Genomic DNA, 12,607 nt, shown 5'->3' on the forward strand with positions numbered 1-12,607 from the left:
AAAACAGAGCTGCTGCTTTTACTCTTGGTGTTTCAAATTAAGCTAAGCTTAGAAAAAATAAAATACATCCTCAGGAGTCAATTTGTTTTTGTAGATCTTTTGTTTGTCCAGCATACTAAATCATCTATTTGATTGTCTATGTGCAGTCTTTGCCAAGTACATCAGTAGTCAGTTTTCAGTGTAAGGCATAAGTTAGCCACATAGTTACTATAGTCTTAACTATATACTGTGTTCTTAACTATATTCTATTTTGTTGGTAAGTAAAATCTATCATTTTTGTTCACCTCAGTGGTATTTCTATTTTTCATTTAGTCTTTTGCCAGCCAACGCAAAATAGATTTAGGAATAAAACTAACTTTGAAAATACTTTACTCAGTGTTCTCTTCTGTAGAACATGGAATTTATTCTAGTCAGATTCACCTCTCTTTTCATGATTGAAAGTGTTGACTATTGGGTCTTTGTAAAGCTAAATAGTAACTGAGTCTCAGTCAGTGTTGTAGACTGTTTTAATCAGTCCTGTCAGTACGTGGAGTGCACTGTAAGTCATGGTTTATTCTTGCTCTCTTAAGTTATCTTAGCAGCTGGTTTCACATTGACTATGCAGTTGTAGTAGATTTTTGCTCAATGGAACAAATATATTCCCAAACTACTTAGTATATTTGTTCCTTTACTAAATTTATATTAGAAAATTTCAACTGTAATTCTGTTTAAGCCTTAGTATGGAGTTAGATCTTGGGCCGGATCTACTTTTGAGTATGAAGAAAATGATGAATTTAATGCTAATAACTATATTTCATATTTTAGAAATGTATTTTTAGTGTTCTAGTAAATAGTACAACTGAAGTCGAAATTGAAGGTTTCATATGTAAGTAGAAGGGTTCCGGTGTGATGGAAAAAGCTCTAGACTGGGAATCAGAAGGCTGGAGAACTAGAGTTCTTGTCCCAGCTATGGCACTGAACTAAACAGTTGGGTTATTTAATCTCAAAATAAGCAGTTTGGGTTAGGTTAGTTACTTTCCAGCTTTACAATTCTATGATTCAAATCTATTCAGAGGGAGAAAAAATATGAATTATACTTAATTTTGGCTTAAGGTCCTATAGTTTTGCTTTAATAAAGTTGTAACGGCAACTGTTGTAGCTATGTGTACTGTATATTTTTTCCTTTAGAAATGCAAATGTGTATTTTAAGTTATAATCTTTCACCTGATGTATTTTTAGGGGACTTTACATAGAATAATTTCCATAGGCAAAAAATTAAAATAAGCAAACCAAAAGACTTCATTAACTCTTAGGTAATTAATATTTTAAACTTTGCTTTTTTCCAGTGGGTTGTCAGCATTTTTAGTAAATATAATGTTGATTTTTGTTTGTTTTTTTGGTAATTTTGGATTGTAAAGTAAAATGTATGTAGCCCCTTTAAGATCCAGATTTGGAGACGTAATCAAATGGCCTCAATTCCTAAATGAATAACCTTAGTTATTTTTTAATTGACAAATAATTTTTGTACACATTCAAGGACTACTAGTGATGTTTCAATACATATAATGTGTAGTGATCAGATTGGGGTAATTAGCATATTCATCAAATAGTTTTTAATCTGTACTTTTTCGAGAAAGTTTTAAGATTTTTCTAGAGAATTTCAGGATGAAAGAGGGGAGGACTTAATGAAAGAGTTGGTAAATCAAGTGAATGGAGGGAGTTTTCCCCCACCTTCTTATGTATGTTTCCTTTGATTTGTTCGTAATTGTTTCTTTTGCTTTGCACAGACTCAAATCCAGTACCTCAAGCAAGTCCAGCAGCCGAGCGTTGCCCAACTGAGATCAACAATGGTAGACCCAGCGATCAACTTGTTTTTCCTAAAAATGAAAGGTGAACTGGAACAGACTAAAGACAAACTGGAACAAGCCCAAAATGAACTGAGTGCCTGGAAGTTTACGCCTGATAGGTAAACAAATCATACTCCCCAGTCAAGACTTCCCTGACAGTCCCACTACGAGAAAGCTGTGGTGGGACAGCCAAGTACTCGTTTCCACACCAAGACTCAGACTTTTTGAGCCAAAAAAAGCCACATTCTTACACTGTCCAGCTTGTAATGGTTAATGTAAAACTTACCAGATGAACCTTGTGTTTCAGCTTTTTTCTTTTCCCCTTCCCCTTGCTTCAGAGGCCTGATGGCGTCGGACTATTCCGAAGAAGTGGCCACCTCCGAAAAATTCCCCTTCTAGAACATGTAGACACTTGAGAAATGTTTCTGTTTGAAGAAAATAGAGGGAGAAACAGAAGTCTTAAGTCTGTGGCACACTGTGTCTTCAGACAGTTTGAAGGAATGAAAACCTAGAGATTTTAAATCATGAATTGAACATGTAAAATTCCAGTAAAATGTAAAAATGGAATATGCATCGCTCTTAACCTTGAGCATAGTGACTTAGAGACACTGTGTATCAGTTTTGCCAATAAGACTGTGGACTTCATGATTGTTGTTGAACTTCTGGGTCAAAACTCAAATGAGGTGAATTTTGCCTTTAAAGGGTTTATTTGCTGAGAACCAACTTTTAATAGTCACGAGAGAATCAAATAATAGATGTCCGTACAAGTAGCGCATATATTTAACCATTTAGTTTGGGGCTCTATATTACTTGCTTGAGCCTTAATCAATGTGGTTTTATTCAATGGTTTGTTCTTTGAATGGTTGCAAAACTGTAGATTATCTTACTGAGGACTGTACAAACGTGAAGGTGTGGTATCAAACTTCAGGTTGAAACTGTTTGAAGCATTATAAACATTCATTTCACAACTAGATTGTATAAGGATATTAGCTGTGATGAGACTCACTGCATTATTTTTTTAGTGAATTTTATGAAATCCCCATTCCATTCAACAGGCACATGTTTAAAAGAGCATTGTCGTTGGTGTTAATGGGGGAATGTGTTCCTTCATTGTATTTGGGCCTTTTGTATTGCACTCTTGATATTAAATTAAATGTGCCTTGAAATAGTTGGTTTTTTTTTTTTTAAGTTCAAAGAATATTATGATGATTTTGTTGTACTCTAACATTTTAATTTGGGGGGGGGGCCTGTGGAGAGCAGATTCATTTTGGAAATACTGTTGCTGTGCTCTTCAAAGTGAAGGAAAAGGCGCTGTGCCTCATTTTTAAAAGACCTACATAAAAGACAAGGAGACTTGACACTGGTTACTTTTATGACACTTTGTCCCAGGGTACTGCAGTAGAAAGTAATTGCGGGACAGCTTCACAGGGTGCCTGCCAGAAGATAATGTGTTGGAACTGTGGGCTGGCCTAAGTAAGACATTTTGTGAATTGAAAAAAGGTATAGTGATCATTTCTAGTAAATTCATTTAATCATTTAGATAAATGAGGCATTATTTTCTTCATGCTTCCATCCAATCCTGGAGGTGAATTTTTTCCGTCAGATCATTCTATAAGTCACCAATTCAAATTTTCGCTTGGTGATAATGGAGTCTAAGATGAGTGGAAGATAAATGTTCCAGCTTGTCCCAACGTTTAAGTGCAGTTTTAACAAGGGTGACTTAAGTTCTCTCTTAATCATTCAAATCAATTGTAAGTATCTTATATATGTTTGTGCTTTAGGGAACTGATTGTGGGGCAGAGGGTGGGTTGAAGAAGTGGTTTGTGTGACTTTTCAGCAAGAAACCTGCTTCTAAAATTCTCACTATTTGTGAGGGTTGGAGGGTAAGTAACCGGATCTGTTTGAAATTAGCTTATGTGATTGCATTAACGCTTTTGTATATATTTTATGCCATTTTAAGTTCACAGTAGAAATGGCCTAAGTATCTTTTTAGTAGAATTTAGTAGAAAAGTAATTCATAAAATGTATTATTAACATGTACTCAAATTTAGCAGGCATCTTTCTTTGCCACTTAGATAACAGTCATGAGTTCTATGGGTTTTTTTCTTGTCATTGTTAAAATTTTCTCTTTTAATAATAAGATAATACATGCTTGTATATAAAATTGAAATACTATAGAGAAAGGGGGAGATGAAAAGTGAGTGTCACTCTCTGATGTTACCTGGACATCCTCATTCTGTTCTCCAGGAGCAGTAACTGCTATTACTTTTTCTTGGGTATCATCAAGATAATTTCTATGCATATACAGTCATTTTATGTATATTATTTTAAACAAATGTGATCATACCATAAACACAGATGAGTTGCACCTTTTTTTTTAGTTGGTCTCTTCGGCATTTTTCCATTTTTTAGTGTATCTAGACTACTACATTTTTAATGGTTGCATAGTGTATTTCCATTATATTAAGGAATCATAATTTATTTAAATCACTTATAAATTGATTTTTTTCTGTAAAATTGGCTGTAAGCCAGAGTATATCAGGTACTATAAATACATCACTAATTTGAAACAAATAATGGCTCAGGCAATCCCTTGTCTGGAATATTTCCAGTAGTGGAATGGGTTTTGCTTTGGGGTGTGTGCGTGCGCACATGTGTCTTCGCTTTACTGTTTTTTTGTTTTAATTTTGAGGAAGAAAGATTCTCAGAAATAACCTGTCCAGTTCAGTTAAAATATTTCATTCATGTGAGAATGCACACATTTTAGAGTGTTTAGAGGTATATCTTTCAACGTGCTTTCTATTATGTTTGTGGGTTAATTGATTTTAGGAATGGGTTTTTTTGTTTGTAATTTTAAAAAATTATTTCAGAAACAATTACTTGTAATTAAATTATTTTTTCAAAACTGTGGTTTTGTTAAAATTTATTTCAGTAATCACTAGTTTTAAATGTGATACGATTATCTTAGCTTAGACATTTATTTATTAAAAGGTATGACTTTTTAAACGAACCCCTTTTTTGCATTAGAATTTGTGACATTTTTATATGGGGTTAAGTCAGGTCACAAATTAATGTCTCTTATAGTTGTCTTTTTCCACTCTTTAAAATTCATATAATAACAAGGTTAGTTGTAAACACCAATGAAATAGATATACTTTGCAAGAAGATAGTTTTGAGCGCATAGGCAGGAATTCCATCGCTTTTGACAATCTTGCATATCTCTCATTTTCCCACTGTTTAATTTCTAAGTGGATGTTCAGTGGAGGCTAACGCCTGAGAGTGCTTATGGGAAATGGTGGAAATCTGGAGCTACAGTAGCAACGAACAAGAACACCAGCTAATAATGTTATGAAAGAATAAAGCCTTTACCACATGCTCACTGGTGACCTTTCACCCTTCGGCTCCTCTGAGCAGTAGTAACCCAGGTTTAACTCTTCACATATTTTCTGGAAGAAAGCTTAATTACAAACTTCCTTGAATTACATTAGGTTAGAAAACATGAGGCCAGGCACGGTGGCTCATACCTGTAATCCCAACACTTTGGAAGGCTGAGGTAGGCAGATCACTTGAGCTTAGTTAGGAGTTTGAGACCAGCCTGGGCAACATGGTGAAACCCCATCTCTACTAAAACTCCAAAAATTAGCTGGGGGTGCTGGTGCACACCTATCGTCCCAGCTACTCTTGAGGCTGAGGTGGGAGGATCATCTGAGCCTGGGGACATCAAGGCTCCAGTGAGCTGACATCACGCCACTGCACTCCAGTCTGGGCAACACAGTGAGACCCCCATCTCAAAAAAAAAAAATTATGCTGTAGGTGAAAGAACCGTGCAACACTTCTTCAAAGACTGACAATTATTTACAAAATGCTCTCATTTTTAAAGTTCTAAGGCATACTGAAGTAGTGTGTCAGGCAAGTGAAAGCCTCACTAGGAGAAGGAAAGACTAGAATTTAAAAAACATTTTAACCAATAAGGTCATTCTGAACTTACCCCAAGGACAAGAATGTCACACTGTCTTTATCCAAGTCTCAAAGGTAAATATCACGATTATTAGATCCCTTTAAAAGTGATCATTTTTTTCTTCTTGTCTTCATAAATAATTACAAGAACAAGCAAATAATTTCTCCTTTTATTGCTGAGGCTAAAGAAAAGCAGTAAAATTTTATTGGGAAACATTTGAGCTTTTCATTACATATTTGCAATTGCTCTGTATGTGCACATAGGTTCCACTAGCATTTGGAACTAATTTGTGGAAAGTGTGACACTCCTAGATTGGCAGATATTTGCATGTTTGAATTGTGGTACGTGACCACTGGTCTTATTTTTGTGTCAAAAGGATGATCTTTTCTGTTAATAAAGTCTTTAAAAAAAAAACTTAATTGTTGAATGTGCCTCAATTAATATAATAGATATATTCTTGAGAGTTATGGAAGATGGATGTACCATAAACTTCTCTCTTTCCTCCTTTTTTTTGAGACAGGGTCCCTGTTTCCCAGGCTGGAATGCAGTGGCATGGTCACAGCATCAACCACTTGGGCTTAAGCAATCCTCTCACCTCAGCCTTTCCAGAGGCTGGCACTACAAGCATGTGTGCCTGACTAATTTTTTAAAAAAAATTTTTGTAGAGTTGGGGTCTCACTATGTTGCCCATGCTGGAGGACTTCCTGTTAAGGAAAATCCTTATTAAATTTTTTTTCTAGCAAGAATAAATATACTCTCATGCATTTTTATTTGTAGGTACTGATTTTCATAGAGAAGCATTTGTGATTGATGTTGCATGTACCTTTTCAAGAACTTTTCTGATAAAGCACTAGATTCCTTAGTGTAATAATATTGGTATAGCCAAGGTGTGTGTTAAAACTGGCTCTGTTTCCATTTCAGATGATAATTTGAGATGAAAACAGATGGATTTCAGAATTGATTATTGATATAATAGAAACAAGGTGTAGCTGTTTGGGCACTTTTTGTTTAGGGTTTATTTTTGCTGCTGTGTTGGCAAAATACTGAAATGCAGAAGATGGATGTGTCCCAGAAAAGAAGATGGTAATTATGGGGAAGCATCTGCTGTGATATAGTTATGTTTGTATGTGTGACATCTATCACTGTAATAATTGTAAGCAAAGACAGAGTTTTGTCTTCATTTTGTGATGGATGGCTCTTTCCTTTGTAGCCAAACAGGGAAAAAGTTAATGGCGAAGTGTCGAATGCTTATCCAGGAGAATCAAGAGCTTGGAAGGCAGCTGTCCCAGGGACGTATTGCACAACTTGAAGCAGAGTTGGCTTTACAGAAGAAATATAGTGAGGAGCTTAAAAGCAGTCAGGATGGTAAGGGTTTTTTTGTTGTGTTGTGTTGTGTTTTGTTGAAAAGTTCTCTTTGCATTGGCTTTTTAAAACTGCCAGTCATGAATATTATAGGTTAGATTCTCTACATTGTTAACCTCTGCCTGTGATTGTATATTATTGTGAATGAAACATTTTTAGTTGAGTCAGCAAAAAAAGCCATATAATTTTATTGTGTTTATCCCCACCCTCCTAATTCTTTATTGTTCAAAATTTCTTAAGTTTTTGTTTTTAGTCGGGGGTAGGAGTTGGTAAAAGATAAAAGGGTGTTGTATTATTTAACAAGATGGATAAATTTGTATTCAGTGTTTGAAAGGAAGATATATCTTTAACCATTTCTCATTAATTGTGAATCTTAGAAACATGGGCAGTTTTCAGCGATCTGAAAGTAATATCGTTGATTGTATCTGTGAAGATTTTATTAGTGAATAAGAGATTTAATCTTTAAATTTGCTGAGATAAACAAAACTTGTCAGCCTCCATCCTTTTTAGTGCAAGTGTAGCTGCATCTCTCCTGTTTCTCCTCTCTGTTTTTTTTTTGTTTTTTGTTTTTTTTTTTAAGACAGGGTCTCACTCTGTGTTACCCAGGCTGGAGTGCAGTGGCGTGACCTCAGCTCACTGCTACCTCCACCTCCCGGGTTCAAGCGATTCTCCTGCCTCAGCCTCCCAAGTAGCTGGGATTACAGGCGCCCGCCACTGCTCCCGGCTAATTTTTGTATTTTTAGTAGAGATGGGGTTTCACTATGTTGGCCAGGATGGTCTCGAACTCCTGACCTCAGGTGGTCTGCCCGCCTCGGTCTCCCAAAGTGCTGGGATTACAGGCGTGAGCCACCGCACCCAGCCTCTCCTCTCTGTAAGGTGCATTATTAGTAAGGAAAATATCCAGATTCTTTGAAATTTTAAATTGAAAATTAGTGTCTCAGGTTAATTACAAAGATGATCAGTAGCCAAGTAATTTCTTCTAAACCACCTACCTTTTCAAAATCTTCAGGAATTATTTCCTGTGACTTTTGTCCTTATATGTATAACAGTCCTTGGTTGAGAACATGGGCCTCTTTGGAGTGTTATAGAGGACCACGCTGTCCTTAAGGGCCAGAGCTGCATGGAACTAAGGCACTGGGTCAGGAATATGGGGACTGGCCATAGTGGGTCCATAGGTAAACGTGAGTCAAACTTTGGGGCTGTAATCAGGCGTATGGCAAGATGAACTAAAACAATTCTAACTTGGTTGCTTAATACAGTTGCCCTCGGTATCCATGGTGGATTGGTATCAGGACCTCCCACAGATAAGCCCCTCATATAAAATGATGTATTTACATACAAACCGATGTACATCTTCCCATTTGAGCCATCTCTAAATTACTTAACAGTACCTAATGCAATCTAAATGCTATGAAAATAGTTGTTTTACTGTATTGTTTTGGGGATAATGACAAGAAAAAAAAAATCTGTACATGTTCAGTATAGACCCAGTTTTTTCTTCCTTGAATATTTCCCTTCTACAGTTGGTTGAATCCATGGGTGCATGTGGAGGGCCAACTGTGTATTATTTTAAGTATCTGACTTCCCTCAAAACAAACTCAGTCATATTTTAAGATTCCAAGCAAAATTGTTAAATGTAGTGCGATTTTAGAATTGTATTTGTTGGCCAGGCGCAGTGGCTCAAGCCTGTAATCCCAGCACTTGGGGAGGCCGAGATGGGCGGATCACGAAGTCAGGAGATCGAGACCATCCTGGCTAACATGGTGAAACCCCGTCTCTACTAAAAAATACAAAAAATTAGCCGGGCGAGGTGGCGGGCGCTTGTAGTCCCAGCTACTCAGGAGGCTGAGGCACGAGAATGGCATAAACCCAGCTGAGATCCGGCCACTGCACTCTAGCCTGGGCGACAGAGCGAGACTCCGTCTCAAAGAAAAAAAAAAAAAAGAATTGTATTTGTTTACTTAGGCATTTATTGACTGCCTTGCTTTGTGGCAGGCACTAAAGAAACATTTTTCAATGTTATAAGCGATATTAAACTTGGTTTGACTCTCCTTTGCACAGAACTGAATGACTTCATCATCCAGCTTGATGAAGAAGTAGAGGGTATGCAGAGTACCATTCTCGTTCTGCAGCAGCAGCTGAAGGAGACACGCCAGCAGTTGGCTCAGTACCAGCAGCAGCAGTCTCAGGCCTCTGCCCCAAGTACCAGCAGGACTACAGCTTCTGAACCTGTAGAACAGTTGGAGGCCACAAGTAAAGACTGCAGTCGTCTGACAAACGGACCAAGTAATGGTAGCTCCTCCCGCCAGAGGACGTCTGGGTCTGGATTTCACAGGGAGGGCAACACAACCGAAGATGACTTTCCTTCTTCTCCAGGGAATGGTAATAAGTCCTCCAACAGCTCAGAGGAGAGAACTGGCAGAGGAGGTAGTGGTTACGTAAATCAACTCAGTGCGGGGTATGAAAGTGTAGACTCTCCCACGGGCAGTGAAAACTCTCTCACACACCAATCAAATGACACAGACTCCAATCATGACCCTCAAGAGGAGAAAGCAGTGAGTGGGAAAGGTAACCGAACTGTGGGTTCCCGCCACGTTCAGAATGGCTTGGACTCAAGTGTAAATGTACAGGGTTCAGTTTTGTAATATTTTTTCAGCAAATTTTTATACAGTGTCATTTAATTTGGGAGAGGATACTGTCCAGAAAATTAATGCAAACTTTTGTCACAATTTGCCTTTTTGTGGGTGTACGTTTTGGTTTTTTGTTGTTGTTTTCTCTTTGTTTTTTTTTTTTTTTTTTTTTTTTTTTTCTTTTTTTTGCTTCAATACCTCTGCCACTTTGGAAATTGTAACAGTTAATTACTTTGAATGTTGCTAAAAGAACATTTTGTGTAGGGTCAAGTTATTTTTATATGAGTTAATGTGAAATTGTAAATGGAAATTTTTCCTTAAAATATAACACAATGACGTCTGTATAAATCTATGTCTGTTTAGAACCTGTGCTGTGTAAGGGCATTCTTCCTCATGCTGTTACTGTACTTATGCACCATTCAGACTTGTTAGAGTAGATGTGGGTTTATGACTGCCAAGTTTGCCCAGTACAGTAGTTTTTTATCACTAAAAGTTGGACTCATTGATGGAGTCCTGTAGTAGTTTCAGTGTTAGATACAGTTTTTTCCACCATACATCTGTGCATTTTCTCTTTAGGTGACTGAATGTTTAAGAAATTTGTGTGCATAGTTACTCAGTTTTTATGAACTGTTGTATCCTGTTAATGCATATTGCTCTGTGACTCCAGTATATCTTACCTGTACTGACCAAACCTAAATAAAGATTTTTATTGTAACTCCTTAATTAGCGTTTTTGTTTTGTTTTGGGTGTCTGTTTAGCATTTGTCATTGATTTTCACTGAGTCACTGAATTTCTACTCATTATCTTTCAAGTACTACAATAGTGAAACTTAAGACTAAGCATCGATTTTGATTTTGCACTTAATTTTTAATTTATGCCTTATTTTGCAAAATGGAGCTGGAGTTTAGGTCTACACTTAAAATTTTTTCTTGACTTATAATTGTTACAAAATATTTGAAAATACAGAGAAGTATAAAGAAAATAGTCATCCAAATATTTCTTAGGGGTTTTTTAATTTTTATTTATTTATTTTAAATTGAGACAGGGTCTCACTTTGTCACCCAGACTCAAGTGCAGTGGTGCAGTCATGGCTCACTGCAGCCTCCAAGTCCTAGGCTCAAGTGATCCTCCCACCTCAGCCTTCTGAGTACATGGGACTATAGGCATACACTACCACACCCAGCTACATTTATTTTATTTTTAGTAGAGACAAAGTCTTGCTGTGTTGCACATGCTGGCCTCAAGGGATCCTTCTGCCTTGGCCTCCCAACGTGTTGGGATTGCAGGAGTGAGCCACAGCTCCTGGCCCTTTTTGAGTTTTAATTGAAAAGCAGGATTTGTTTTTTGTGACCTGATTTTAAGTAGAGTATCTTTGTAGTCAGTGATGTTTGTTTTAAAACACTTGCCAGTACTACTGATTTTTACTAACAACATACCTGGTAATATTACATGAGTAAGGGGTGTTAGAATGTAGGTAGGAGAGAATGTTTTTAAGGTGGAAGAATCTCAAAGTTTGCTCCATTTTCTCAGAGGTAATTAAGTATAAAGTCTATGATATTGAATGGCCTTAAAAATGTGTAGCTTTCATATATGGTTGAAATAAAATTCCATTTCTGCTAAAAGAAAAAAGTATTGTTTTAGACATAAAAAGTATTGTTATGTCTAAAACATAAAAAGTATTGTTTTAGACATAACTTGTAATACAATCCAGGAACCCTGGAAGTGGAATTATAATACTTGAAAACTGAGGTACAACTTATTTGAAAGTAACTGCTGCTTTTGCTTGTTTAGCTGATAGAGGTATGTCCAGTCTTCAGAAGTATATTAAATACTGTACTGTCTCTTGATTAACCTTTTCTTTTCTGTTTTTTGTTTTTTGTTTTTTGCAACAGAGTCTTGCTCTGCCACCCAGGCTAGAGTGCAGTGGCACCATCGCGGCTCACTGCAACCTCCGCCTCTCGGATTCAAGCAATTCTGCCTCAGACTCCTGAGTAGCTGGGATTACAGGCACATGCCACCATGCTTGGCTTATTTTTGTATTTTTAGTAGAGACGGGGTTTCACCATGTTGGCCAGGCTGGTCTCAAACTCCTGACCTCGTGAGCCACCGTGCCCTGCCTTGATTAACCTTTTCTACAATGTGCTCGAGTGCGTAAAAAATCCTGTATTTGCATATGATTAAACATTTTGGTGTTTGATATATCAAATATTGTGGCTTTTGTTATGTACATCCTTCAACTTGACCAATTTAAACAAAAATGGAATTTCTCTGCCCTGTTGGTGTAATCATGAGTTGTGACAGGAAATTAAATTTTTCAACAGTGATATAATTTTATGACTGAATTTAATATTGACCTGTTAATGTGACATTTTCATGTTTCTGTTGAGTCTGCCTTGATGAATAACTCAGAGCACTTATGCTGTGGTACATAGTATTTCTCATTTCTGGAACTGGATGCTTTATTTTCTGGTATGACTATGATAAGAGGTGATAGAGTGGCTTCTGCATCTAATTGGTTTGAATCCTGGCATTACACTGATTTGTGGCTCGATGTTTTGTTCTTCTCCCCTGTAAGAGCACTTACTACTGTCTTAGCTCGGGCGGCTATTGGGAAAAAAAAAAGACTGGGTGGCTTTTACACACTCATTCCTTACTATTTTTGGAGCCTGGGAAGTCTAAGATCACAGTGCCCCGATTGGTGCCCCAGTTTGCTTCCTGGTAGGAGTCTTCATTCAGAGAGTGCAATAGATGTCAGTTTCCTTGGCTCCTCAGCTATATTGGATTCAACTAACTACTACAGTTTTTGAGACACTTTTGCAAAACGATGTAAA

At 37.0% G+C, this 12,607-nt stretch overlaps 1 protein-coding gene across 4 annotated transcripts in view; it reads left to right on the forward strand.

Annotated features, from left to right (window-relative positions):
• The window catches only part of WTAP (WT1 associated protein), a 29,840-nt gene extending 19,341 nt beyond the window's left edge, over nt 1-10,499 (forward strand). For 2 of the 4 annotated variants that reach the window (XM_050789230.1, XM_050789229.1), the window contains exons 6-8: nt 1,767-1,945; nt 6,995-7,149; nt 9,208-10,499. In XM_050789230.1, the coding sequence (XP_050645187.1) occupies nt 1,767-1,945; nt 6,995-7,149; nt 9,208-9,791 (918 nt within the window). In that variant the 3' untranslated portion in view covers nt 9,792-10,499. Of the gene's footprint in view, nt 1-1,766; nt 1,946-2,164; nt 2,993-6,994; nt 7,150-9,207 lie in introns of those variants that run through there. The other 2 variants (XM_050789231.1, XM_050789232.1) reach the window with 1 other exon arrangement.
• Nucleotides 10,500-12,607: the final 2,108 nt, after the last annotated feature.

Source organism: Macaca thibetana, chromosome 4 (assembly GCF_024542745.1).
Source record: "Macaca thibetana thibetana isolate TM-01 chromosome 4, ASM2454274v1, whole genome shotgun sequence".
Lineage (NCBI taxonomy): Eukaryota > Metazoa > Chordata > Mammalia > Primates > Cercopithecidae > Macaca > Macaca thibetana.